Source organism: Lissotriton helveticus, chromosome 7 (assembly GCF_964261635.1).
Source record: "Lissotriton helveticus chromosome 7, aLisHel1.1, whole genome shotgun sequence".
Classification (NCBI taxonomy): Eukaryota; Metazoa; Chordata; class Amphibia; order Caudata; family Salamandridae; genus Lissotriton; species Lissotriton helveticus.
Window position 1 is genome coordinate 1727404014 of NC_136068.1, and position 27793 is coordinate 1727431806.

Genomic DNA, 27793 nt, shown 5'->3' on the forward strand with positions numbered 1-27793 from the left:
CTAGCGAGCACGCCTGCGATGGCGGCCGCTGAATGACAACAAACAATCACCGCAGCAGCACTCAATCGGAATAGAGTGGTCAAGTAAGCTTTTAGAGGTTATTCATTCAACAATTAAAAGCAGTTTGCACAATTTTAAAACAAAATAGCGTACCTCCAGAACCCGGCTTCCGCCTCAGGTCTGGGAATCTGGTTTCTGTTGAGGCTTCGAGTACGGCGCCTTATAACGGGGAAGGGGGCGTGGCCTCAAGGGGGCGTGGCTAGCGAACACGCCTGCGATGGCGGCCGCTGAATGACAACAAACAATCACCGCAGCAGCACTCAATCGGAATAGAGTGGTCAAGTAAGCTTTTAGAGGTTATTCATTCAACAATTAAAAGCAGTTTGCACAATTTTAAAACAAAATAGCGTACCTCCAGAACCCGGCTTCCGCCTCAGGTCTGGGAATCTGGTTTCTGTTGAGGCTTCGAGTACGGCGCCTTATAACGGGGAAGGGGGCGTGGCCTCAAGGGGGCGTGGCTAGCGAGCACGCCTGCGATGGCGGCCGCTGAATGACAACAAACAATCACCGCAGCAGCACTCAATCGGAATAGAGTGGTCAAGTAAGCTTTTAGAGGTTATTCATTCAACAATTAAAAGCAGTTTGCACAATTTTAAAACAAAGTAGCGTACCTCCAGAACCCGGCTTCCGCCTCAGGTCTGGGAATCTGGTTTCTGTTGAGGCTTCGAGTACGGCGCCTTATAACGGGGAAGGGGGCGTGGCCTCAAGGGGGCGTGGCTAGCGAGCACGCCTGCGATGGCAGCCGCTGAATGACAACAAACAATCACCGCAGCAGCACTCAATCGGAATAGAGTGGTCAAGTAAGCTTTTAGAGGTTATTCATTCAACAATTAAAAGCAGTTTGCACAATTTTAAAACAAAATAGCGTACCTCCAGAACCCAGCTTCCGCCTCAGGTCTGGGAATCTGGTTTCCAGGTCTGGGAATCACAGGCACAAATATGGTGACAATCACATAGAGATGCTGCAACATGCACCTACAGACAACAAATGGCATCAGATTTCACGCGAAACATACAGACCAGGTCAGCCTTGGAGTGGAACAGCCACAACCATCACACGCCTTTTGGCTTCTGCGAAAGGTTCAGATTTCGGTGAGGTTTTTTATTAAAATTGCAAATCTTCATGTTCAGACGACGCAGGCTTTAGTGGGTTCTTATCTCTCTTGAGTCACAGAGTTTAACAGTGTGATAAAGGAAAGACAGGACAGAGATCGAGGGCAGGTCGTTCACAATAAAGCCTGATTATGAGTGGGCTGGTTAATTCTGACCCGAGCAGAAACCCCTTTTACGCATGGGTCAGAATTACAAGTTTGAAAGTATTCACCGCATCGGATATTTATCGGATGTGTTAAATAACTCAACATTCACTCCATTTCAGCAGGAAAACCTACCAAACTTTTATCAAAGAAAAGCATACAGTATTTACAGTAGCATGCATATTTTGGTGCATTAAACACCATAACGTGCATGTCATTTGCCACAAACTCGTAATAGCCGCTGTTGATCGCACTGCATAAAATAATGTACCCAGTATTTTGTTATTTATCAGGTGTGATAAATGGCACCCATATTCGTAATCAGCCCAATACTCTGTTGATTTGAGTTAAGCTTCAGGTCACATATGGAGTTCTGAATGACTATCATCCCTTATGGAAGTTGATGACCCAAAAATAGTGCGTTTGTGGCATGTAGTATTGTAGATTCACATGCACCCGCTCTCCTCCCTGAACACCTGCTGTTGCAGATATTATTTACTTTTTGTTATGTTTCATACTTTAGTCTGCAAAGGCAACTTTACTGTATGTGTTGGCTCCCCCTTCACTCTTCCCTTTGTGCAGAAAAAGCAATATAACAATTGAGCCTATGCCCGAATAATAAACTTACATGGTCCAGGTTTCACCATCAGTCTGACCAAATCCCACCTCCAACCCCTTCAACTCCTTTAGGTGTAGCCTTTCCTCAAGGCCATCCTAACTGTAGAGTTGTCCTGTCCTGTGGCTTGAAAATATGTATTTCGAAGAGAAACAAGTTTCTACACATCTGAGCCCAACACTAGACAGTGAAAGTATGCACAGTATGTAAATGTACAGCACTACAGGCCACAAACAGATGCTTACAGGCTAAGTAAAAATGCCCTTATAATGCTTTAGAGTGTCTAATGTTGAAGATGGTGAAGGAAGCTTGCTCGGATGTACATTACCAAGGTCATCCAAGTTACCAGTGGTCACCGGGAAGGTCTCTTTGGCAGTGGCGGCTCCTCAATGGATTGATGCGGAGTGGTGAGGCAGGACGGGGGAGGGGCAGGGTGGAGGTAGTAAACTCTAGCATACGGCCGAAGGAAGTTAAGTAAAGAAATAAATAAATAAAACAAATTACATTGCAAACGGTGCAACGCTAAATGGCGATGCAGCGCGCGCAATGTAATTCTTTTTATTTTTTTACTTAACTTCCTTCGGCCATATGCGAGTTTACTACCCCCACCGTGCCCCTCCTCGCCTCAGCAGCCCGCAGCACTCCATCGAGGAGCCGCTACTGCTCTTTGAGCTAGTGTGCATGTCCTCATTTGTATTCAGCAGTTTGGTAGGTAGGCTGCTGGTGGCTGCCTTTAAATTTGACATGTCCTATGGGTTTTTGAATTGAGGCAGCCTGATGGGATAGTTTTCTAGGTCTGAACATAACATATTTTATCTGGACTGCAAAGTGCAGTATAAGTATCATCCAGTGCCTTCTCTGATTACCGTGGCTGTGGTATTGTCAAGTTGTGATGTTTTCAGTGACTTTTGAGGCCCTTTTAGGTGGAGTGCTCTGTTCTGTTCTCCTCTGATCTAAGGAACAGCCAGGCCATGTCTTCCCTTCTGAAGATCAGATAGGCTTGTTTACTTCATATCTTTGCTGGTACGGAGTTGCAAGGCTTTGTGTGGAATGGTGGAATCCTGTTCCACCAACCTTCTCTTTGGTAAGAAGAGGTACTAGTCTTTAGTTTAGTGCCATGTCCTGGGAGTATCTGTGCAATTTAGCCTGTAGAAGAGACAGCAACCTTTAAATATCGACATTCAAGAATGACAAGATAGGAACAATGATTACCAGACTATTGTACTCATACATACAAGTGAGTATAGGCTTAGCATACTTAACTCCATGTATATTGTACCTTCTTCCTACATCTTTTCAAGTTATGTAATGTGTAGTTAGGATAGAAATCTTTTTACTTACAATACATATTTACCTTTATGAATTGCTGTGTGTTGACATTAAGGGCATGATATGATAGCATTTTGATATGTTTTATTCAATACTCTGATATACAAACCTTTAGAAATACAGAATTTCCCCTGGATGGCTCTGCTGATGATGGAACATGCCTTAAAGGCCCTCTGTAGCTCTTGTAGTGCATGAACAACTGAGGCAAAGAACCAACAAGGTGATCATTCAATATTTTGAAGTGGGTATGTTGTAGATGTTTCTTACTTACGGAATAAGCAAGACCACCCTCAGGACTGGATGGCATAGGGTGTAAATCCTTTGTTCTTTCATACGATCTGAACATAGATGGGAGAATAATTTGTAGAGTAATGTTGTTTTGTAAATAGTGACACCTGAGGGAAGGAATTATTGATGAGTGTACTACCAAATCTGTTGTTATTTTAGAGAAGGCAGCAGCAGAAAATAAAGTATTTGAGGCAACAAGGCGACGCTGTTGTACAGCTCGTGCATCAAGGATATTTGCTTTAGAAATATGTCTTCAGAATGTGAAACTGACGATGACGACATATCCACTTCTTTTCAAAACCAAAACATCATTGTCTCCTTTTCCATGATCAACATGTTTCAGTCACTGGACTTTTCAATTTAGGAGTAGATCATTATACACATGTTGAATTTCTAACTTTACGCTTCTAAAGTATTCGGCTTTTGACGTGTATGATGTTTGCTAGTAATTGTATCCTTCCCGACATTCATTTGTAATTTCAGTTTAAATAATTGATCCACATTTATACTTGCTTTAATTCATTTTCACAATGTAGTGCAATTGAGTTGGAAAATTTGATTTAATTGGTGCAGATATAATATATTGAATGATCCCTTGTTGGTGCCATACATCAGTTACTGTTACCCAAGCTCTCAAGGGGTTTTAAGGGTAAGCTCTCAAGGGTTTTTTAGGTTGCCCTAGCATTTCTTTGGTAGTGAATGTAGCACCATTGTGGTGTACTCTTAAATGGTGATTCAGTGACAATGTTGCTGCAGAGTTCGGATCCTTTGCCATTATACATAGTAGGAAAGAAGAACCTCCTAGGTATGGGCCATGTGCGTTATTCACTCGAGCTTTCATCGCAGAATGGCCCATAGTTTCTAAGAATAACCCAAAGTGGGAAAATGTTTTGCATATTTCACATTGTGTTCAATTTCCTCTTTGTGACTTCATTAAACCGACTGATCCGGCATAGAGTGAAGTTCAGCAGCATTGCTTTTATGGTGATTAGTCATCATCTGGTTATCAGTGACATATACACTCTTGTTAGGTTTATGTTCCTAGGGGTTTACAGTTAAAGATACTCTACTTGTCAATGTAACTGTAACATGTAAGGGTGAGTGAGGAGATCAGGTCTGATGAGGATGTGAGGTAGAGAATCAATAGTTCCCTAAACAGCCCAGTGAGCAACCAACAGAAAGGTGCTAAGAAAATACACTTGTACTATGTATTCCTGATACTTTAAAACTGCTGTGTTTTCTCTACCCATGACTGCACAAAAGAAACTCTTTGTTTCTGTGCAATCTGTACTTTTAAAACCGCTGGCTTGTCTACCCGAGCCTGTTAAATGTCTTTTCTAGTTTTCCCTGCACTGTACTGTACTCGGGCCAGCAGGAGCAACCCCCGGTCCACCCCCCCCCCCACCGTTGTGTCTCAAAACGTTTAAAAAAAAAAAAGAAAACTACACCCTCAGAGGCTAAGCAGAGTGTGTTTAAGAGACAGCTTAATCTACTTTATGGTTTAAACTTTGTTTGGAAAGTATGTGTAGCACTCATTTTTGGCTAGAAAAGTTATTTGTTTAGGTGCATGAAAAGCAGTATTTTCAGTGCCTCTTCCTGGACAGAATCCTGTTTGGAAGTCTGAAAGTATGAATTGTGACATCTCGGTGAATGCTACTCTTTCGATCAGTTTGCCCATTAATTGGTCTGTAGTTATCAGGTTAAGCGGGCTCAGGGTTGTTTCCTGTAGTAATGGGAGCATATGTTACTTTTTGAGATCATCTGGAAATATTCCCATAGTTATGGAATTGTTGATGATTCTTCTTACTGATGTGGCAGCATAGGTAGTAATTTTCTTTAAGGTTTGTGGTGGAAATGGGCCAGAATGGCTGCGTGCAAGCCTGAATGCTTTTTTTTACGCGTAGTTTTAAATACCGCAAACTTGACCTGAAGGTATCAGGTATCAGAGCTCTTTACATGAGCACCAGTTTCAGTACAGCCGGACACATTTATTTTTGTTAGGCACGGGGAGATTAAGTGATTTGCCCAGAATCACAGGATGTTGAGCATCGTTGCCCAGACTCGAACCCGGTTCCCAAGATTTGAGGTAGACCGCCCTAGTCATTAGGCTACATCCTTTGGCTATAGCGAAAAATGTATAAACCAAAAATCGTCTCCTGACCCACAGTTTGGGAAACGCTGGCTTAGAAAAATCTTGACTGAAATTTCACCCAAATATATACACAAGTGCTGGTTGAAATCAGTTGGATTTGAGGGAAACAATAGCTTAATTGCCTCCCAAAATTCACACAAGAGTTTCTGCTTTCTGAAATGGAGCAGCGAGGGTACTTACAAGATTCATGTTAACTCAGATTAGCTTGCTGTGTAGAGATAAATGGTCTGATTTAGCGGAAGGTTGATCTGCTACAAATGTGCCATAGGGTCCAACAGACTTGTAATAAGGCTGACAAGATATCCACCACATCTGTAATGGAACAATACCCTCTACCAATTTCTAAACCAGGCCCAAAGGTCAGGCATTCATAAGCAGCTCAGCAACTTCATTCTTTCTTTTAGTATTTGTTATGGCTTCAGGAGGGGTGTCAGCAATCATCCAGTACTGAATGAGTAAGAGTTGGACAAAAAACAGCTTACATTTCCTTACATTTTTTTAGTATGGAGTTTTCATTTTTTGTTAGGAAAATCCTATTACTGTTTAGGTTTCTTTTTTTGTTAGTGAAAGCTTTTGAGAGATGAAAATATTTTTTTCATTTTTTTTCCTGCTTTTTATTAATGCATCTTATAGGACCCTGTGAGTTTTTTTTTTTTCATTGCATGGCTCATTCATGTATTTCAACATTTTTGTAGTAATATATTTTTGGATGTGCAACCAATAAAGAATTAGGAACACAGACACAGGCATCGGTGGTGCACTGTAACTACCTGCACAAATCCATCCATTTCTACAAACTACAGAAATGTAAAACACCCCTGAAAGTATTTATGTAATATGATGCATATTCATGTATATGACACTTGTAACACAAACAGAGGATCACGTGGTGTTCAGTCACAATTTATAAAAACTACAAGTCCACTCTGATCAACTAGCCCTATAACACTTTCCCAAAATAGTTATGGTATGCAATACAGATGCGACCAACAAAGTGCATTGAATATATGGTAGGCAGGTGTCCACAAGAAGCTGACCCTTTCTCAAAACAATCTCCCTGCTGGGTGATGACTTTAAAGTAATGAAGAAAACCAGCCATCATGAACCCAACATGGAGCCAAGAGTCAGGATCAGCAAGTGTATTCAGCGAGGAATCAACCAGAAGAACACAGCTTTGTATGATGCATCCTTCAAGCAGACTGAAGCCCTTATATTCTGAAAGAACAGGAAAATTAAATTACATCAAACATCACATGACAAGAGCTATAATGGATTGGGAGATCAGGATGAAACCAAGGAAAAGACAGCCATGATGGAAAAGGAAGTGAAAAGATAACAAAACAGTAAACCTGATTAGCTGTGGAGTAGCTTTAAAAGCCAGTGTTAGATTTGGGGGTCTCTAGTTGGCACAGGTAGGTACTTGAGCATCGTGAAAGAACTCTCCAACCCTAGCTCCTACACCAACGACATTCCACCATCACAGGACCTGTGCGACTCCCTGGCCACCTTCTTTCACCGCAAGAACACCGACATCCACGACAGCTTCAACTCCGACACCCCCGCACCCACCACCGAGACCACCACCCCGCGACCTCCACCTGCACCAGCGGCCTGACCGCCTGGCCCACCGTCAGCGACGAAGACACCATCAAAACCATGAACTCCATCCACTCCAGATCCCCATCCGACCCCTGCCCTCACCACGTTTTCAACAAAGCCAGCACAACCATCGCACCCCACCTCTGGAAAGCAATCAACATCTCCTTCGGACAGAAACCTTCCCGGAAAGCTGGAAGCACGCCGAGATCAACGCCCTACTGAAGAAACCTATGGCGGACCCCAAGAACCTCAAGAACCTCTGACCCATCTCCCTGCTCCCGTTCCCGGTAAAAGTGACAGAGAAGATTGTCAACAAACAGCTAACCCGCTACCTCAAAGACAACAACATCCTGGACCCTTCTCAATCCGGTTTTCGCAGCAACCACAGCACCGAGACTGCCCTCATCGCCACCACCGAAGACATCAGGATCCTGATGGACAAGGGAGAAACAGCCGCCCTCATCCTCCTGGACCTATCAGCAGCTTTTGACACGGTCTGCCACCGCACCTTAGCTTTGTGAAACTATGGAGTTAGGTCCTTGTGGGTCATGGGGTAGGCTGGACCTTAATATATCAATACAACAACGGAAATTGCCTCCACCACACTTATTTGTAAAGAAAGATTAATGCAAGGATCAAACCCAAACTACTTCAGTTTGACCCGGTATTTTATTTATACCCATCTAATTTTAGATTCTTTTAAGTCTATTTTTTCATATTTCATGCATATAAAGAAAGCTATACATTCAAATAGTTACATCAATATACAATGCCATTTACATACATATATTACATTCCAATTTTTTTTTTCAAATTAAATAAACATCATACATCTCAAAAAGACAATACATCATACAAACAAAACATCATACATTTTTGTTTTTATCTTTATATTAAATGAATCTATATAGCCAAAAAGGAAAGGACAAAGTCAAAGAAGGGAACAAAATTGTCAAAAAAACGATTACTTCTTGAACTAGCAAATGCTTGTTAACACTATAGATGTTATTATTTCGCTCCCATAGATGTGCCGACGTGTTTCAAATCCAGGGAAACAAGTTCCCGGACTCTCATCAGGGCTTTGTCTCTTTTCTGTTTAAGATGCAAAAAACAATAAAGTTTTATTTACAACCTGCAACCCTTTCATCTTTCTCGAATTGCACTGCAATACATTTATATATACCTGTAACGAACTGTTTCATGAGCCTTCATGATTTCAAAAGAAGGATCAAGACGACCTTTCTATCTGGATTAAGAATATGGTGTACATGAAGTTACTCTTATATATCAGGGGCATGCAGCTAAATAAAGACCTTTCTCAAAAATAGTACGCTCATACCTCTCTATCCCTGTGCAAGGTCTATACTTGGGGGCAATTTTTCGTGACACTCGATAAGTAGTAGAGGATTCCGTCAAAAGAGCATACCAGTATGGGTCTCAGTCAACACGCATAATATAAACTTGCAACTGAATTACATGTGCACATTTACAATACTGTGTGGGGCACATACCTCAACGGAGTTATACGTGGATGAAACTGAGCGCTATCGTCGCTCCAAAAGTTGGTTTATGGTCCCCACATCCAAAAGTTGCTTTGTGGTCCCCACAGGATCCCACGATACACTAGCGAGGGAACAAGGATGAAACAGTTGTAGGCATTTTAATTGTGCGTGCCAAATGTTTCTCTCGTCCTGACTCATAGCTTAACCCTAGGGCATACCTGTTCGTGGTATATGCTAGCTCTCTGCACGTGTGCTGGCGCGACCTTCACTCCCCAGCGCTACCTGCCAACGAAAACGGAGCGATCTTAGCTACAGCAAAACAGTCCAAGGGATTTAAATTACAAACACGACTGTTTACGGGAGGACCAAACCGATACCTGATCTTCGACTTCCCACGTAGACCAAATCACCATCAACTGAGGCAGCAGCCATCTTAGAAAACCACACCTTAAATCTCCTCTTACTGAAGCAGGGCATTATGGGACACGTAGTTTCGGGGCGTATTAATAGGAATTGCCAGGGTGTGTAGTTTATATTGCTTGTTTTTATGAGATGGTATTCATATACATTTGAGCAAGCCCTATTGTGGCGCTGTGTTTTAAACTCTCGATAATTTGGACATGCTATTAAGTCCTGTCACTGTGCTATTAACTTTGAGGATCAAATACGCATCCTTTTGTAGTAACACTTTGTCCACATCAGCATAGCATTTTGTTTGATTAGCAGTAAATAGAATTGACCATTTGAAGTCGTTTCCCCATGAGCTTTTTCTGCAAAGTGTTCTACTATGGGGGCTGTCATCGCCTTTTGTTTGATGCGTGACCTATGCTGGCTCATTCTAAGGTTGACTTGCTGATTTGTTTTTCAGATATAGATCTTTTTGCATGGACATATTATCACATAGACAAAAATTGTTGTCCTGCAATTAGAAAAACCTTAATGTTTCCAATTCACACCTGCATGGTGGAATTCCTTACCTTCAATTGTATTAGGACAGGCGACACAGTTCCCACACTTGTAGTGGCCTTCCAATGATTTCATATTCCAAAAGGACAATAAGTCGCTTTTAACCTTTGGTATTGCTACATCGGCCCTTATGATTTGCTGTCTTATGCTTTGGTTTTTTTTATCAGCAAAAATGGGTTGTGGAAAAGGACATTCCAAACCTTCCAGAAGGTGCCAATTTTTCAGTACCGCCTGTCTGATTTCATGTGTGTCTGAGCCATGAGTTGTCACACACACTAATCTGTCTAGCTCTTGTTTCTTTTTGGTCTGGAGGAGACATCCGCGAGGTGTGAATCGTGCCCCTTGAAATGAATGTTTTAAAAGTTTCTTAGATTAGCCCCTCTGTGTCATTTCACCACAGAAGGTTTGGGCATAGTCATCATAGTCACTCAACTCTGTGCAGTTTCTATGTATTCGTAGAAGCTGCCCTTAAGGCAGATTTGCTTTCAGGCTTCTAGGGTGGGCACTTCTATAATGTAGGATGGTGTTTTTATCAGTTGCCTTCTTGTACACGCATGTTTTTAACTGTCCATCAACACATGTAAGTTCGACATCCAGAAATGTCATTTCGGATTTACTGTGTTCAAGGAAAAATTTGATATCTTCATGTCTGGCATTTAGCCATTCATGGAACGCCAATAGCTGGCACTGGCTCCCCTGTCACAGAAGCCAGATATCATCTATATAGCGTGACCACTGCTTAATGTGGACCTCAAATGGATTGTTATTCTTCACAAATTTCTCTTCATATTGTGCCATGAAGAGAACCACCATTTCTGGGGCATAAGGACACAACATGGCGGTACCCTTCATTTGCATATAAAATTGCTCATTGAAGGTGAAGTAATTATTTTTTAAGCGCAATTTCGGCCAATTTTAAGATTAATGTTGTAGGCACTCTATGTGGTCTCTCTCTGCGTTCTAAATACAGTACCATCACCTCTAATGCCTCGTCCTGTGGTATCTGCGTATAGAGGGACGTCACGTCCATCGTCACCATAATTTGTGTTTTTTGGTCAAAGGGTGTACCCTCTACTTTTGTCAAAAAATGTGTAGTGTCCCTTAAGTATGATTTAACTTCTTTCAGGAACGGTTTTAAAAAGAAATCTACATATTTTGAGATAGGCTCAAGGCAAGAGTCACACCCCGACACAATGGGTCGTCCCGGGGGTTCCCTCAAATTTTTATGTATCTTTGGTAAAAGATAAAGGACAGTGCAATCACAATAAGACCGCACATGGTGCGGTCGCACACTCCCATTTCTCTAAGGGAGTTTGTGCTGCAGGTGTAAACCGGCCATTGCACAAGCTCCAATAGAGGAATGGGAGATTGTGTTCATAACTGCACACATTGGCATGCACCTCAAGGTACCTGCCACACTGTGCAGGGATCAACAGGGGGCACCACAAGTGACCCCTTGCCCCCTAACTGGTGTCCGCTGCGAGAAGAGTGCTGTGCTAGGGGCCACCCAAACTCGCTTTCCATGTTGCCAAACCCTGAATAGAAAGCCTTTTGGAAACTGAGCATCGTAATCTCTACTGTGCAAACGCCGTCACATTGGGAACACATGGCGTTCTGACTGGGAGACAGGCTCCTACAGCCTAATGTATGCCAGCCAGAATGACCAGCAGGTTTCAATTCTGACTGCCGACATTGAAATTCCGTGGTCAGAATTGAAACTGCAACGAGTCTCTGAAAGCTTCCGACCAGTGGTCAGAGGCTTTCCGAACTACATCGTAATAAGGCCCGGAATGTGTGATTCAATCACAACAGCCCATGCTAAATACATCTGCCATACTGAGTACACTTTAAACCTTCCGCTAATTCATCAGAAGTTTAAGAAAAAAGTCATCTAAAGTGCACTTGTGAGCCTAAGCGCGCAACTGTGGCCAGTGTAGGCCTCCTATTTGGATCTCAATCATTTATTTATCCAAGAATACTCTTTAATCATGCTACCGATTGAATGTCCTCTCTCTTTCACAGTGAAAAATGTGTTGTCACATTTTTTGAATTCATATGTTACTTAAGAGCACCAAGATCTATAGTTAACCAAAGATATTTTGCAGATTGTTAAGGATATGTAGAAAGCTGTTATAGCTAAAGCTCACTGTTATAAACGTTCTATATCTAGAAAGTGTTCCTGATATTGATGATTCCTATTATTTCTCCATGGGACTAATTTCAAAAACTGCTCATGTTGCGAAGTGTATATCACATCTGCTTATCTCACATCATTTTGCAAGATCTAAGAGGGAGTTAAAGGTGTCTTAACAGTCTTTGGTACATCCTTCCTAATAAACAACTAATAGGATACAATGGAGCACGTAAGATGATTAACAAGAGAAGTAAACCATAACTAAGCAGAGAACTTATGGCCAGCTATAGGATACCAGACCCTCGCGAACCTAACACCCAATAGGTCTTACTGGTAGGGGAGTGACAATGTCACTAGGGATGCACAGATCTTAAGACGGCCTTTGAGCCAATAAGGGCCTTTCAGGATTGATAATGGTTCCCAAGCATCATTTATTTATTTTATTTTCCTCTTGCCAGTGGCAACATCTTTAAATTGCAGTTGGTAGCCCACAAGTGAATTTTACTCTCTAGAAATTGTGTACCCATTTTTATAAACCATTGTGTTGAAAAGATCCCCACAAAGAGCTCCTACTATCAGGATACCATTCAGATGATTAGACACTTTTTCTGACTAAGGAGCAGTCCAGATGTAATTAAATGCAACATAAACCTGTACTGTAATATTATCTATGTAATAAGCAAAATAAATGCACATCACATACCTGCAGGGCCGCCCCAACCCAAATAGGAGCCTGTACTCGTTAAGGGGAGAAGTGCTGTTTCCGTATTATGTTATTGTTGTGCGCTGTGTTAGGTGCGTAATGTTATAAGTGCTGTGTTCTTCTGCTTGATGAGTAAATGTGAACATAGATTTGTGCTGCTGTATGCCCACCTGTTCTGACACCGAATGTGTGATCTAGGTAGTTGTCCAGTGAGTGAGGCTGTCAGTAGAAAGGGGGGCGGAGCAGGAATATCAACCTGCTCCAGGTAGAAGGTGGGCATAGTGCTTTTTGGCCCCTGCCCTTTGTGACTTCAAACTGAAGTGAACATTGGGGAACAGGACATGAACTGCCACGTGTGCGGATTATCCATGCTGGAGTTTTTGTCCACGATGTTGTGACAATGAATGACCTACAGGAAAGCATGGTGCCAGACTATAGTAACCAAATGATTGTATGATTTTTGTAAAAAATATTTAGCTTCAAGTATTCTGACATACAACTCAATGCTGCTGAAAGACAGAGTGACAGCTTGTGAAATATAACATATAAATGTAATTAATTAAATTGTGCTGACACAGCAAAAAATCCTTATAGACCAAGGCTTAGACAGTGGCGGCCTCTCGGCTAAGGTGGAAGAGCATCACCCCACTGCTCGTTTGTGGAGTACAAAATAAAAATAAAATGATAATACCAAGTAGGTATTATCATGTTATTTTTCTGTAGACTCTTGCAATGTTGAGTGGGGGGGGGGCGGGGCCCCGGCATCAGAGGGAGACGAAGTTGTTTGCACACTCCTAAGTGCGCAATGACACTTTGACCGTCCCTCTAGGGCTGGCCAAACCAGCATGCGCACTTGGCATGTTCTCCATTGGGCTGTGTTTCACAGCCCAATGGAAAACATTCCCAGACTCCCCAGGCACTGCCTTAGCATCCAATCAGACCAATCACGATGCACGTCCTGCAGCATCATGATTGCTGTCGGAGTCAGGAAGCCTGGAGTCCTGGGCTGCAGAAGAGCGAGGACGAGGAGAGGCATATTGCTGCACTGGAGAAGGTGATGTCGCACGGGAATACCAGCTCAATAAATCATACTCACCTGGGCCCATAAACATTGACACCTATGAACCGGTAATCCTGCTTCTATTTCCTGCCTGTCAGGATTTTATCACTTTGGACGTATACCTGTATACCATGACATCAATCCTGGTCACCTATGTTATACGTCCTAAGGATCCCAATGGAAGTTAGCATAATAAGTAGTAATTTATTAATTTATCTTTCCTGAAATAATCACAGACTCGGGAGAAGTTTTAAACACTTTATCTATGCAAGGTTTTCTGAGTCAGTGGCCACAATACAGTGACCATAAATTTACAAGTAAGAAAAATGATTAATAGGACATAATGTTTGCAAGAAATCACAGTAACACCTTTAGACATTGGTACCTGGGAAGGGTGAAAAAGGGAAATAGCACAAGGACATACCACATGAATTATATTTACCTAGAATGGTGCGAGGACTGGAACAAAGATAGGGCTCCTGACTGATCAGGTGTCAACAGGACAGGACAGGTGCAGATCAGGACAGGTAACGTGAGTGTCGCACCCCTCTCTCAATGCCAAATTCTGATACCCCGATTTGGTAATCGATAATTCTCCCTCAGCAAACTCTTGATTCTTCTGACAGAGTGCTCCACCAGCACCTCTGCTCTCGATCTCCTATAGCATGCGTTGGGTCAGTGACAGGTCAGATAATCGGACAAGCCGGACAATTTCTCTAACTAAGCCTTCCGTAGTTATACCATTTCCACATCAATGTACCATCCCTAAATGTTGCAAATCTATGTGTTCCCCTTCAGTGATTGGTCAGAAAGACGAGGAGAGGTCATCACACCATACTAAGATGAGGTCATTTCTCAATGAATTATATTGATCAAGTTCCCGCCCATAACTTTTTTCCCATGCACTTTTATTCCGCCCAGCAATATTTGTGGCAATTGGTAAACATTGTATTTGTTACAGTTCATATTTCTTCCTCTGCTGAGATCAAATGGACAGTTTCCCAGGAACATCGTGGTGTAGTGTAGTTCCTATATTCCCAATAGGCTTTGCACATTGGAATAATATATCCTATAGATTAGACGTAGGACTGAGGTCGACTAGGTCTCTATCGAATATACTAGACTTAATTGTGAGTGGCAACTAGCTCAGAGGTCACTAGAAACTTTCTGGAATAAACAAGAAGGGATTCATTTCTGACAACTGCATAAACATGACAACTTTGTTCCCCCAAGATAAAACTGATCATCAGAGTCGTGGAAACAAAAGATAGATATTTCACTCAGTCAATCATGCATGCTTCGTTTCACCAGAGGTGCAGAGAAATAGATAGACCGGCGTTTTCAATAAAAGGATTTATTGAACAGTCTTCTTTCTCAAGCATAAGAAATGAACTGCTACAATCGTAAAACTGGTTGTAAAATATAATGCATACAGTAGAAATAGTAGAATAAAATAATACTGTAAGAGCATTGTATGTTTCCTAAACCATAGATAAATACATACATAATACCAGAGGCTAAAAGTACTCAACTGGTGCTTCTAAAATATGCCTACCCCGGTGTACCTAACCTAAGCTTAGTACGAGGGAAAAAGTAAGTGAGGTGTAGCATAAATGTAGTAGTCTTTTGCCAAGAATCTGTCCAAGATTTCTCTTAGGGTGTAACCAGCTCCGTACCTTTGTTTAGAATGAAGAAGGTCAGTCTCAGGACTCGATTTCCCAACAACTCACAAGGGTAGCTTGGAAACACTGGAGCTGCATTTCTCGGCAGGAGAAAAGACAGCGTCTCTCTCAGTGCGTCTGCTGGAGGGTCAACTTCCTTCGGTACTTGCTGTAGCAGGGCGCGTCGGGCAAGTAGATAGTCGAACTGCTCCAAACCACTGTGTGTTTGTTTGGGCGAGTGTGGGCATATTTATACCTTGAAGGTCCCGAGTTTGACATACAGTGGGACATAATAACGTCATCAAAGAGTCTCAGTTCTTTGAAAACTCCATGAGTTCTTGGACAAATCAATATTCAAGCAAGGGGAAGTCTCTAGCTGCCGAATCTGAGTTTTCCAAGAAATCGTTGTGGATTTTCAGAACTAGTGGAAGTAGCCCTGCCGTATTTGGAGTGCATGAGCTATGCCTAAATATGGTTATGATTTCTATGCCTATATAAGGATATGGTGATTTATACCTATGTAAGGGCATGAATCGGGAAAATTACAATAGGGTCCTAAAATAATACATAATAGTGGATAAGATGAGTGTTGGCAGTCATTCAATGTCAGTGACTTCAGGGTTTTGTGGGATCATTTGCGCAGGCACAGCCTTTTCAATATGGAGTTTGTGTCACTCTTAGGCCCAAATACGAGCTAAAAACAAAGTCAAAGAAAAAATATATTAGAATACAAAAATAAATGAATGCACGGTATTCCACTTATCTCTACTCTAATCCTATTACTTTATTTATACAATAGCACTAATAGTTAAGCAGAGCGGACAAAGTTTAGTTGAAGCAATAGCAGGTGCATTAGTGCATGAGACATGAAGTGGCCATCTTGGCACTAGTGCGCAGTAGCAAGAAATTCCCACCAAAGCAGAGATATGCCATACCACGTAGATGTGGCAGGTGCATGTGCAGAAAGGTTTCCGAGTTTTCGGCCGTCATTTTAGGACACTCGGGTTACTGTTAGTAAAAGCACATAAAAAAGCTTCCCCTAGATACTAAATATGTTGTATAATGCAAATATTAGTGAACAAAATATGTTGAATAATTAATTATAGATTATTTCGAGAGGGCTGAATACAAGCAAGTTTCTGTACGTATGAAACCTTGCTCCATCACCTTGCTCCATCAAAGGCCATTTTCTTTTTTTTATTTTAATCCCCCCAACTACCCCCTCCAATTCCTTTCTCTAACAAGCCCGTTCAACGGCAGACCCCACTACAAATAGTCCCCCAGATCGATGGCCTGTTGAAAATTATATACCTTCAGGGGATGTGCAGAAATATGATTGCACTAGTGCTATTGGTACAATACGGTCAATCTTTTAAAATTGTTAAGCAGTTTCAGACATCAAAACTGTGCTCTTTTACTACAGATTCTCCCAAAGGTGTACATGCTGTTCTAGCCGAGGACCCGGAGGAAGGACATCTAATGGAACTGTCATGTGTGGTGATGAGCAGTAACCCAAGAGACATACATTTTACCTGGTATAAGAATAACAAAATGATTGAGAAACAGGAAGGTAAAGCACTGAAGATTGAGAGGGCAGCCATGGATGATGCCGGGGACTACCACTGCGTGGCCCACAATGTGATGGGCAGCGCCTCTTCCACTGCAATTTCTGTCAACGTCAAATGTGAGTGTGGTTTCATTCATAACTTTTAACCAGTAAGTAATGGTAAGCCAGTGGGATGCGAATGGTCACAAGCTTACTGTTAAATTTCATGTACATTTTGCAGTCTAAACATGAGTTCAGACAGACTGAACCTTCCCCTTTTCAGAAGAGAAGGTCACAGCCAAAAGTATGGTATTTTGTCTCTCTTCATAGGATTGTACTATACTGCTTCATGCCACTGTGATGTCATCACTTTACAACACAGCATCAGGTCTGCCATCTAAAATGTTTCAGGAACAATTGCTCTCATCTGCGGGCAGTGATCACAAGATATAGAAGCTTCTGGATCACAAGTCTTTTAAACATGTCATCAGTTCCATCAATAAATCAGTGTAAATATTTATTGTTAATATGGAGGTTTGCAAGTCTTTCTCTTTATTGACAGATGTATATTTTTTGACCAGGGCATTGTTTTAGGTTTTAGCGCTGACTATTTCTTGACTTAATATTAAAAATTATTTAGAATTTCAGATATTGGTTTTCATATTTTGATTAAAGGAATTTCACATGTTCCTTGGTGTTATCAAAGTCTTACAGTGTTTCCATGTTGGAGTATTTCCTGGTTAAACCTCAAGGTATTAGAGAAGGTGCGCCAGGACTTAAATGAAACTTATTAAGTGTCAATGCAGAGGTATCGTATCAAGATTCAATGCCCACAAAGTTTGCTTATCTAACTAGATATGGAATAGCTGCTAAAAATCTTGTGCTACATTCTTCATCAGAGGTTGGGAAGGAAGAAATGAATAATCATAAGGAATGCTAACTTTCTTTGTTAAATCTGATCTTAGTAAGATAACTATGGACAAAAGGTGGGAGCTGCGGAAACTGATTGATCCTTTCAAATCTAAGGGTGCCACAGTCTTCCTCCAAGAACCTGCCCGTCTCAAAGTCATGAAATCTGGTCATACTTATTTTTTCAATGACGTAAAGGAGGCTGAGCAATTACTTACTAAAATGAATGTAAATGTTTAATATCAGATCGCTGAAGGAGGAGAAGGAATGAGAGAGAGGGGGTAAAGATTAGAAATAGCCAAAAAATGAAATGGAAGGAAAACTAAGATTGTAAAGCTCACTGGAAATTCAATGGGGTACTTTCTTTTGGTTTATGATTTATGATTTCTCTCGTATGAGGTAATACGGAGATTTGCGGGTCTCGGGGAGACCTCTCTGATTGGCTGCCCTTTTGAACGGCAGCAGAAGATAGGGGTAAGCTTCCAGGGAGACACGGGGAGGGGGTGCTTTAAGGGCTGGGGGTTAGGGTTAAAGGCTGACAGTGGGGAGGGGATAGGACAACGAGGGAAAGGGGGGGAAAACAGAAAACGACAAGACAAGTTTAAGGGTAATTGACTTAGTATCTTATAGACTAAGAATGAGCTTGAATGTAAGGAAAGGTGCAGTTTACTTTAATCTTATAATTAGCCAGTATGTTGCGTTTTAGATGTTTAGCTTGGAACATGTCAGGCTTGAATAATAAAAACAAAAGAAATTTGGTATATGAAGAACTGAAAATATATGACCCACATATGGTTTTATTAACTGAAACGCATATTTGTTTTAAGGACAAGAAGTTATTGACTCAATTGGGATATGAGCTGGTGACATGTACTACTTTAAATGCCTCTATTCAAGGTGTGGCTATTTTGAAAAAGCGACAATTAAGTGCAGAAGTAATTAAATCTGCGGTGGACAAGGGGGGGCGTTGGGTAATTACCCAAATGCAGTTAGAAAATCGCAAATTTGTTTTTTGTGCTATTTATGGGCCGAATATTGATGACCCACATATTTTTGATTGGTTAAATTTGGAACTACTTGCATGGGAGGGGGAACTTATTGTGATGGGAGATTTTAATTGTGTGTTAGACTATGATCAAGATGTTACAAAGAGAGGTAAATTTCGACGTATGCGTAAAACCAGGGCGGCAATCTTAGAATTAGCAAGGATACACAATGTTAAAGATGTGTGGAGAAATCTATTTCCCGATATACCTGGATACACATACTACTACCCACCCCATAAACGGTGCTCACGAATAGATCTGGCTTGGGCGTCGGATGAAATTATCAATACAGGACATATGGAGATTTTCCCAAGGATCTCATCCGATCACACCCCTATACTTTTCATATTTAATATCGCTCAAAGGGCACCCGATTTTAGACCCTTCAAGTTCCCCAGATATTTGTTAACTGACTTAGTATTCGTAGCCAAGCTTAAGGAACATATAAAAGAATATATTGAAATTAATATCAATACTGCTAACCTTCTATCAGTTTGGGACGCTTGTAAAGCTTTTATCAGGGGAGTTGCGCAGCAATATGTACTTAGACAAAACTCTATCCGTAAGGCAGAGACCAAGGCTATCTTAGCCAATATTTTATCATTAGAAAATCAGTTAGTTGAAAAACTTAGAGCTGATGAGACGAATGCGCAAAGTATAGCTCAATTAGAAATTAAACTTGTAAGTCAGCGCTCAATTCTTAAAAGCTCTTTTAGGGAGAAAAACTCTCAGAAAATTATCAAATATAAATTATCTCAATATGAATGTGGTGATAGAGTTGGGAAGCTTTTGGCATATAAAGTCGCAGATGATCGCGCAACAACCCTAGTTAAAGCAATTAAGGGTCCCCATAATATCTTATATACTCAATCGGCTCAAATTCTGGGACAATTTGTTTCATACTATGAAAATTTATATACCCCCGAGAGCAGATGCACTGAAGACCAGAAACAATCTTATATTAATAAGAATTTGCCTGCAGGAACATACTTGGAACAAACTTTAATTACCCAATTGGAAGAGGAGGTTACATTATCTGAGCTTCGTCTTGCTGTTACCTCTCTTCCATCTAATAAAGCGGCTGGCGAGGATACTCTACCCATAGAGCTATATAAAACTTGTGCAGATGAAATTCTACCACTGCTCTGTTTGGTCATTAATTCAATTGCTGCTACTGGGAAGGCCCCAGATTCATGGAAGACAGCTAAAATTATGTTCTTTCTAAAAAAAATAAACCTCCGGTGGAGTGTGGGTCTTACAGACCTATCTCTCTGATAAATACTGACGCAAAAGTTTATTCTAAACTTATAGCAATGCGATTAGCTCCCCTTATGCCCCATTTGGTAAATGATCAACAACATGGCTTTGTTGTTGGGAGAGACACCACTACACATGTCAATATGGGTATTACTGCCTTTGACGTTGCTACAACTGATCGCACCCCACTCGGTATGATACTTTTAGACGCGGAGAAGGCGTTTGACCGAGTGGGGTGGGATTATCTGTGGGGCGTCTTAAGGCAATTTGGTTTTAGAGGGCGTTATGTGAGAAGTATACAGGCGTTGTATAAGGACCCTAATGGCAAAATCAGCTATGCTGGGGCTCTCTCATCAGCTTTTCCAATCCTACGAGGGACGCGGCAGGGATGTCCGCTATCACCCCTGCTCTTCGCTCTCTCCATGGAGCCATTTATCAACGCTCTGGAAGCTCAAACTAAGATTGTCCCAATCTACCATGAAGGTAAATCTCTTAAAATTACCGCATATGCAGATGACTTAGTTATTTACACCACCAACGTCGTGGATGCACTATTAGGGATCACGACAGAAGCTAAAAACTTTGGATCTATCTCTGGCTATAAATTAAATATAAACAAAACACAAGTCATTATGAACTATAAGGCCAATTTACCAGTGCAAGGACTTTGTCAATCTGCAGTATATCTAGGGGTAAAGATATCATCTAATATCGCTGATATAAACTCATTAAATTATGATCTTTATTAAAAGAAGTGACTAATCTTCTGAAAAAACGGCACAAGATTCCATTAAATCTCATAGGTCGTATGAATTTGATCAAAATGAACATACTGCCGAAGTTTTTATATCTTTTCCGTTCTATACCTTGTTGCGTTAATAACTTATTCTTAGACGGCATTTTAAGTAGTTTCATTTGGGGCTATAAGAAGGCTCGTAGGTCTATGATAATATTAAAACTCCCACCTGAGAAGGGAGGTTTAAACTTCCCGGATTTCAAAGCTTATTTTATTGCTTCTTTTTTAGGCCGGCTTCGTAGTTTATTTGTCGCTAATAACCAATATTTTTTTCACCAATTTATGCTAGGTGGTTATTCAAAACAATTCCTGGCCAATGTACAAGACCCAAATTATTTCAAACGGGTTAAATTTAAGACCGCGAGAGATGCGGTATTTATATGGAAACAGATGTTGACTAAATGCAATACTTCGTTTTTTCATAAAGAGCTGCCAATATGGGATAATCCTGGGCTTCCAGATATTTTTAGAGATAAAACTGGCCGAGAATGGGCCAATTATGGTATTGAGACACTAGGTGATCTCTATGGTACGGATGGGTTTCTACAATTCATTACAACTTTTGTATAAATTGCCCGAAAAAATGAGATACAAATACATTCAAGTTAAGGACTATTTAATACGCAAAATGAATCTGGTAGAAATTACCAGCTTCGATATATGGACATGTTTCTATTCTGTGCATAGAAAATCACTAATTAGCTTGGGATATAAGTGTCTCAGCCAAAATAGCTCTGATGAAGCCCCTAGATTGGCACTAAAATGGACTACCAGCTTAGGATCTAACGTGACAACCCAGAATATCTCCGCTGCCTTAGTCAATATCAGTAAAGCCGTCCAGTCTTCCAGTTTGAAACTCCAATCTTATAGGACGATTAGCCAACTGTACTACCCTCCATTAAAAATTTCAAAATGGGCGCAAAATAATTCCAACAATGATCGTACTAAATGTCCTAAATGTGGTCTGGTGGCAGCAGACCTTACACATATGATTTATTTGTGCCCATTATTAGCAAAATTTTGGTTGGACATTGAAAATATTTTAACCCATAATCAACTGATCAATTTTTCATTAAATGCCGCTGCAGTACTTTTGGCTATATACCCGGTTAGTCGTATTTATAAAGATTTGCTAAATATTACATTGGCTCGTGGAAGACTGGTGGTAGCAAGGGCCTGGATTTTTCAGAATCCTCCTCATATAACTGAATGGTGGTCATTGGTTTATGAAATTCATACTATGGAAAAAGCTATTGCCAGGAATAGAGGAACCAAAGTCAAAATTAAGTTTATTAAAATGTGGGGCAATTTTTTTGCTATGTCGGCAATGATTTGAACTATGTATGTTTTTTTTTTTTTTGGGATATTATTAATTATTAGCGATTTTTCCTGAGTAGGAACTGCTTCTTTTACTTTTTTGTGTTTTTATTTTTCCAATATGTATCTGCATCAAATTGAATTCGATTTACTTTTTCAGATTATGTATTTGATATGTTGATTTCCTTGACTTGCCTGTCAAAAAAAAAAAAAAAAAGGAATGCTAATGAAGTGATGGTAAGTCACATATTACCAGGAGACACAGAGGGCTCGATTACAATGTTGGTCGGAGTTGCCTCTGACCGACGCTGTCACGGTCTCAAGACTGACCGACCTCTGGTTGGCCGTCCCAACACTGCAATTCATGGTGCGGTCGTATACTCCCATTTCTCAATGAGAGCTTGTGCTATAGCCAAACACCTGCTTTGGCACAAGCTCCAATAGAAAAATGGGAGATTGTGTTCATACCTGCATCGCGTGGCAGGCACCTCAATGTACCTGCCACACCGCGCAGGGATCAACAGGAAGGCATCACAGGTACCCCCCCGCCCCTAACTGGAAACAGCTGGGTGAAGGATGATGTGATAGGGGGCCCCAATCTTGCTTTCTGTCAGGCTTTCCATGTCAGAATGCCCGGAATAGGAAGCCTGTCCGAAACCGAGCATCGTCCTCCCGACGGCGTAAACACCGTCACATTGGGAACACGTGGCGTTCTGACTGGCCGACAGGCTCTTTCAGCCCATTGTATGCCAGACGATTTCAATTCTGACTGCCTACATTGAAATTAGGCTCTGAAATCTTTCGACCTGTAGTCAGAGGCTTTCCTAACTTCATCGTAATAAGGTCCAGAATGTGTGATTAATTCACAACAGCCCATGTAAATGCATCTGCCGTACTGAGTACACTTCAAAACTTCCTCTAATTCATCAGAAGTATAAGAAAAAAGGCATCTAAAGTGCACTTATGAACCTAATTTGCACCTGTGGCCAGTGTAGACCTCCTATTTACATCTCAATCATTTTTGTACCCGAGAATACTCTTAATCATGCTACCAATTGAATCTCCTAACTCTTTCAGCTTTGCTGAATTCATATGTCACTTTAGAGCACCAAGATCTATAAATAACCAAAGATTTTTTGCTGATTGTTAAGGAGGCCTAGAAAGCTGTTATATCTAAAGTTCACTGTTACAAACATGCTATATCTAGAAACTGATCCTGATATTGATGATTCCTATTATTTCTCCTTAGATGGAACAAATTTCAGTAGCTAACTCAAAAAACTGCTCAGTTGGCGAAGTGTATATCACTTCTGGTTATCTCACATCATTTTGCAAAATCTATGAGATAGTTAAAGGAGATATAACAGTCTTTGGTACATCCTTCCTCATATACAACTAATAAGATACAACGTGGAACTCAAGATGTTGAACAAGAGATGTAAATCCTGACAAAGATGAGAATGTATGTCCATCTATAAGATGCCAGAACCTCGACAACCTAACTCCCAATAGGTCTTACTTGCTATCAGTGTCCAACCTGGTAAGCTCACTGGATCTACCCATCCTCTTAGGACCACCCCAAGCACAGTTATTGGCAAAAAAACAATCCCAACCAAAGGCCCTGCAAAGCATTATGGGACGAGATTAGCAGTGGGCAGTGTATATTATAGTATCCAATATCAAAATAATTCTTCAAATAAAATACAAGCACCTCAGAAGCTTAAATCGGCTAAAGATGCTTGCATTTTCTGCAAATGTGTATTTAGTATTTCATTTTACCAACAGCCAATTTAGGCTACAGAGCTGCTGTTGCACTGCACTCCAGCAAAGTATGGTCAAATCTTACCAACCCTTCTCTCTCTTACACCAGACATGCACATCTTTATCTGCTCTGTTGTGTGTGACTATGCTGCAATCATTATCAGATGACATGTCGGCTAAACACTTGGGAATGAAACGGGGGAAGCAAGAAGTGCTTTCTCCTGCTGCACTGGAGTCCACCCGGAGTTAGACCTGATTCGAATCCCTGCCTGTCCCTGGTGCCGCAACGGATGTGAGTCACTTTTTTTGTTTGTTTTATAAACTCGCATCCAAGACTAACTAAAAGTGAAGCTGCCTTCCTGTAGATTTCTTAACAGCCATACACAGCTCGCGAGGGGCATGGTGTGTGCAGAATGATGCAGCAGCGACTGATGGTGTGCATGTGCCTGAATGTTCTTTGGTTTTACGTTATGTGCCGAACAGCAACAGGTTTTTTTTCGGGAAAGGTGAAGCCTGCCTCGTCTGAGCTCCTTGTTCGAGGTACTGAAGGCTCCTTCCTCCACCTTCTCTGTGCTTTATCTGACTAACCATGACAACCCACAATGATTGTGGCTGGCTTGGCTACAGGTCAGTCATGTTGTTTTAGCTGAGTGCCAACAAGCATGTTGGGAGACTTTTTTAGTGGGTGCAAGTAAACTCCGCTCCACCGGCAGAGGGCTGAGTTTTCTGTCATATTTCGTGCTCCAAGCGGAGCACAAAGTGGGGAATACTCCGGAAATTCTGCCGGCGTAGCGGAGTTTCCCGCCCACAGTTAATCATATACACAACTATACTACCTCCCCCTACCTCAGAAATACCTTAAAAACAGCCTTTACAGAAGAACAGCACCCAACCATGACTTCTTTCCTCCACGAACCACCCAAAAATGACAGCAGGTAGAAAAAAATGGCTGCCTAATAAAACAAAAAAAAAGACTATTATAGGAATCAATGAGAAAAATATCAGAAATTTTATAAAAATTTATATTAAAATGTTTAAAACTGTTAGCAAATATTACTCATGTACAACAATGTTCCAAAAATGTATACACAAATGATAAATGATATATTAAATAATATTATAACATATAAAAAAATGAAATATATATTACAAATATTTGGTATATAACACTATAAAAATTAACTAAGCAAGCAAATTTGCCCTCTCTATAGACCTGAACAAATACGATAGGAAGGCCTGGCAGAGTTGTGCACAGACATCCATGTAGCAGCCTTGATATTGTCCAACACAGAAGCGCCCCGCTCCAGTTCCATTGTGGCTATCTTAGCTCTGATGAATGAGCCTGAATGGCTGGTATTCCTTCTTGGCCATACGATAACACTTTTTATGCATAAAATCATCTATCTGGACAAGGTCTACTTCTGAACTGCCTGCTTTTTTAAAACCAATAAACAAAGGAAAAGCTGATAATGAAGCTGGTGATCCTTGGCCTGGGCAATATAAAAGCTAAGGAAGCTCCTTTGGAGATGTAGCAGAGAGATCAAAAATGGAAACAAATATGAACTTTAACATGCGGAAGGGTGACACCATTTTTTGCAGAAAAAAAGTAGAAGCACCCAATTTGTCAGTTGGTTTATTAAAGTTGCACTGCAGTTCACAAAGACAACATGCATTAGAAATGGCAATGAGAAAAACAATTATAATGGTTGACAGCCACTGAGGACAATTGTGTAAAACCTCTAAATCTTTTTCACAACATTTTATTTAAGCATTCTTTATTAAATGTTTATGGATGTCAATACCAAAACAAGCTAGCAATTAACTGTTGCCATCAAGAACATAGTCACAGGGAGAATAGCACAAACATCTCACTAACATAATATTGAAAATACACATATCAACTTACAGAATTATCGAAACATTAATATCGTTAACAAAATATATCGAGACCCTATACTTAATTTAAAAATCATTAATATTGAAAAACAAATATTAACGTAAAAAATATCTCATTTAAAATATATATCAAAAACATAAAATATCGAAAACATAATTTCCGTGACTCATATCTAACCATAGACTGTCAAACATATCAAGATCAACAATATAGACTACATAAATATAATTAAAATAAGTAATAGGTAGCAGTTAAAAATATGAAAAACACAATGTTTAAACATACAAGCAAAAATATCCCACAATAATAACTACAATTTATTAATAAAATATCATACTTGACTTAACCAAAATGATAAATTAACCCTTTTGCTGCTGGGCCATCCCCCTCCCCCTGGTGCTAAGCCTTTTTCTGGCTATTTGGGTAGTTTTCGCTTAGGCCCCTGTAACTTTTTTACCACATAAGGTATCCACGCCAAATCTGCGTTTTTTTTCATTTTCAACTTCATGGGGACTCTAAAGGTACCCAGGGTTTGTGGTTTTCCCTAGAGAGGACCCAGAAATTAGCCAAAATACAGCAACATTTCGTTTTATGGGGGGGAAAATGGAAAAAAAGTGCAGCAAATGAAAGTGTCTGGTTTTTTCTCTGCAAATTGTATCAACAAAGGGTTTGTGGGACTGAAATCACCATTGTCCAGCTTTCAGGGACTGACATACTTTTGTCAGAAAGCCCAAATTTTTTACACAGTTTTGTCATTTTACTTGGATATAGCCTATTGTTGCTATTTTTTGTGCTTTCAAACTTCTTCCAGTTAATGGTAGAAATGGGAATGAAAGCAATTACGGATCCCGGAAAGCTATACATTTTAGAAAGATAGACACAATTCTGAATTCAGCAAGGGGTATCTGTGTAGATCCTTCAAGGTTTCTTTGTAGAAACTAACAGTTGAAAATAGGAAAAATTGAAAATGAGTTGAAAAAAAACAGCCATTGGTGCCAACGTTTTCTCCTGTAACTTCTTCTAATTATGACATTTGTTTGAACGCAATATACTGTTCCATCCGCTAGACTTTTCTGGTTGTGGGGATATATATAGGACTTGTAGGTTCACCAAGAACCCGACAAACCCAGAGTCAATAACTGAGCAGCGTCTTGCAATGGTTTTTTTATTATGTATCGGTTGTATAGCAATTCATTTGGGAACATATTACAGTGAAAAATCAGGATGAAAGACACCTATGTATTTCTGAAATTGGAACAAAATATAGAGTTTAGAAACAGTAGCTATTTGCGCATTTCCAAAATTGTGAGTACCCATATTAGCATGAGAATTATAGGACATTTTCAAAGTGCCTTTTTTTTACACATTGTCTTTCATTTGGAAGGCAGAAATATATTGAAAGTTAATAGGTAATAACAGTTGCTATACAATTCTGTGTTACCCTAAGTACCTCACTTGTTTGGGTATACCTAGTGCCCACGACAGGAAACGGCCAAAAACGCAACTTGGACACACTTTATTTTTACAGTGAAATCTGACCCTTTTTTTACAAAGTGCCTAGCTGTATATTTTGAACCCTAGCTGTGCCGGCACCTAGGGAAACCTAGCAAACCTATACATTTATGAAAACTAGACACCTAGGGGAATCCAGGATGGGGTGACTTGTCTGGCTCTCACCAGGTTCTGTTACCCAGAATCCCTAGCAAACCTGAAACTTTGTAAAAAAACAAACACATTTTTCTCAAATTTTTGTGGTGGAAAGTTCTGGAATCTGCTTGGATCCACAGAATTCCACCCGCCCTGCATTCCTCAAAGTCTTCCAAGAACAATGGTACCTCACTTGTGTGGGTAGGCATAGTGTCCGCTACAGAAAATGGCCCAAAAATTCCACGTGGACACACCACATTTTCAGAGCGAAAATTGACCCTTGTTTTACAA

General features: G+C 40.6%; 1 protein-coding gene across 1 annotated transcript in view; it reads left to right on the top strand.

Moving 5' to 3' along the window:
- LOC144769663 (B-cell receptor CD22-like) overlaps positions 1–27793 on the top strand; it is a 238105-nt gene that overhangs the window by 18853 nt on the left and 191459 nt on the right. The window contains exon 3 of the mRNA XM_078653838.1: positions 16750–17010. Coding sequence (XP_078509964.1) covers positions 16750–17010 — 261 coding nt within the window. The remainder of the gene's footprint in view (positions 1–16749; positions 17011–27793) is intronic.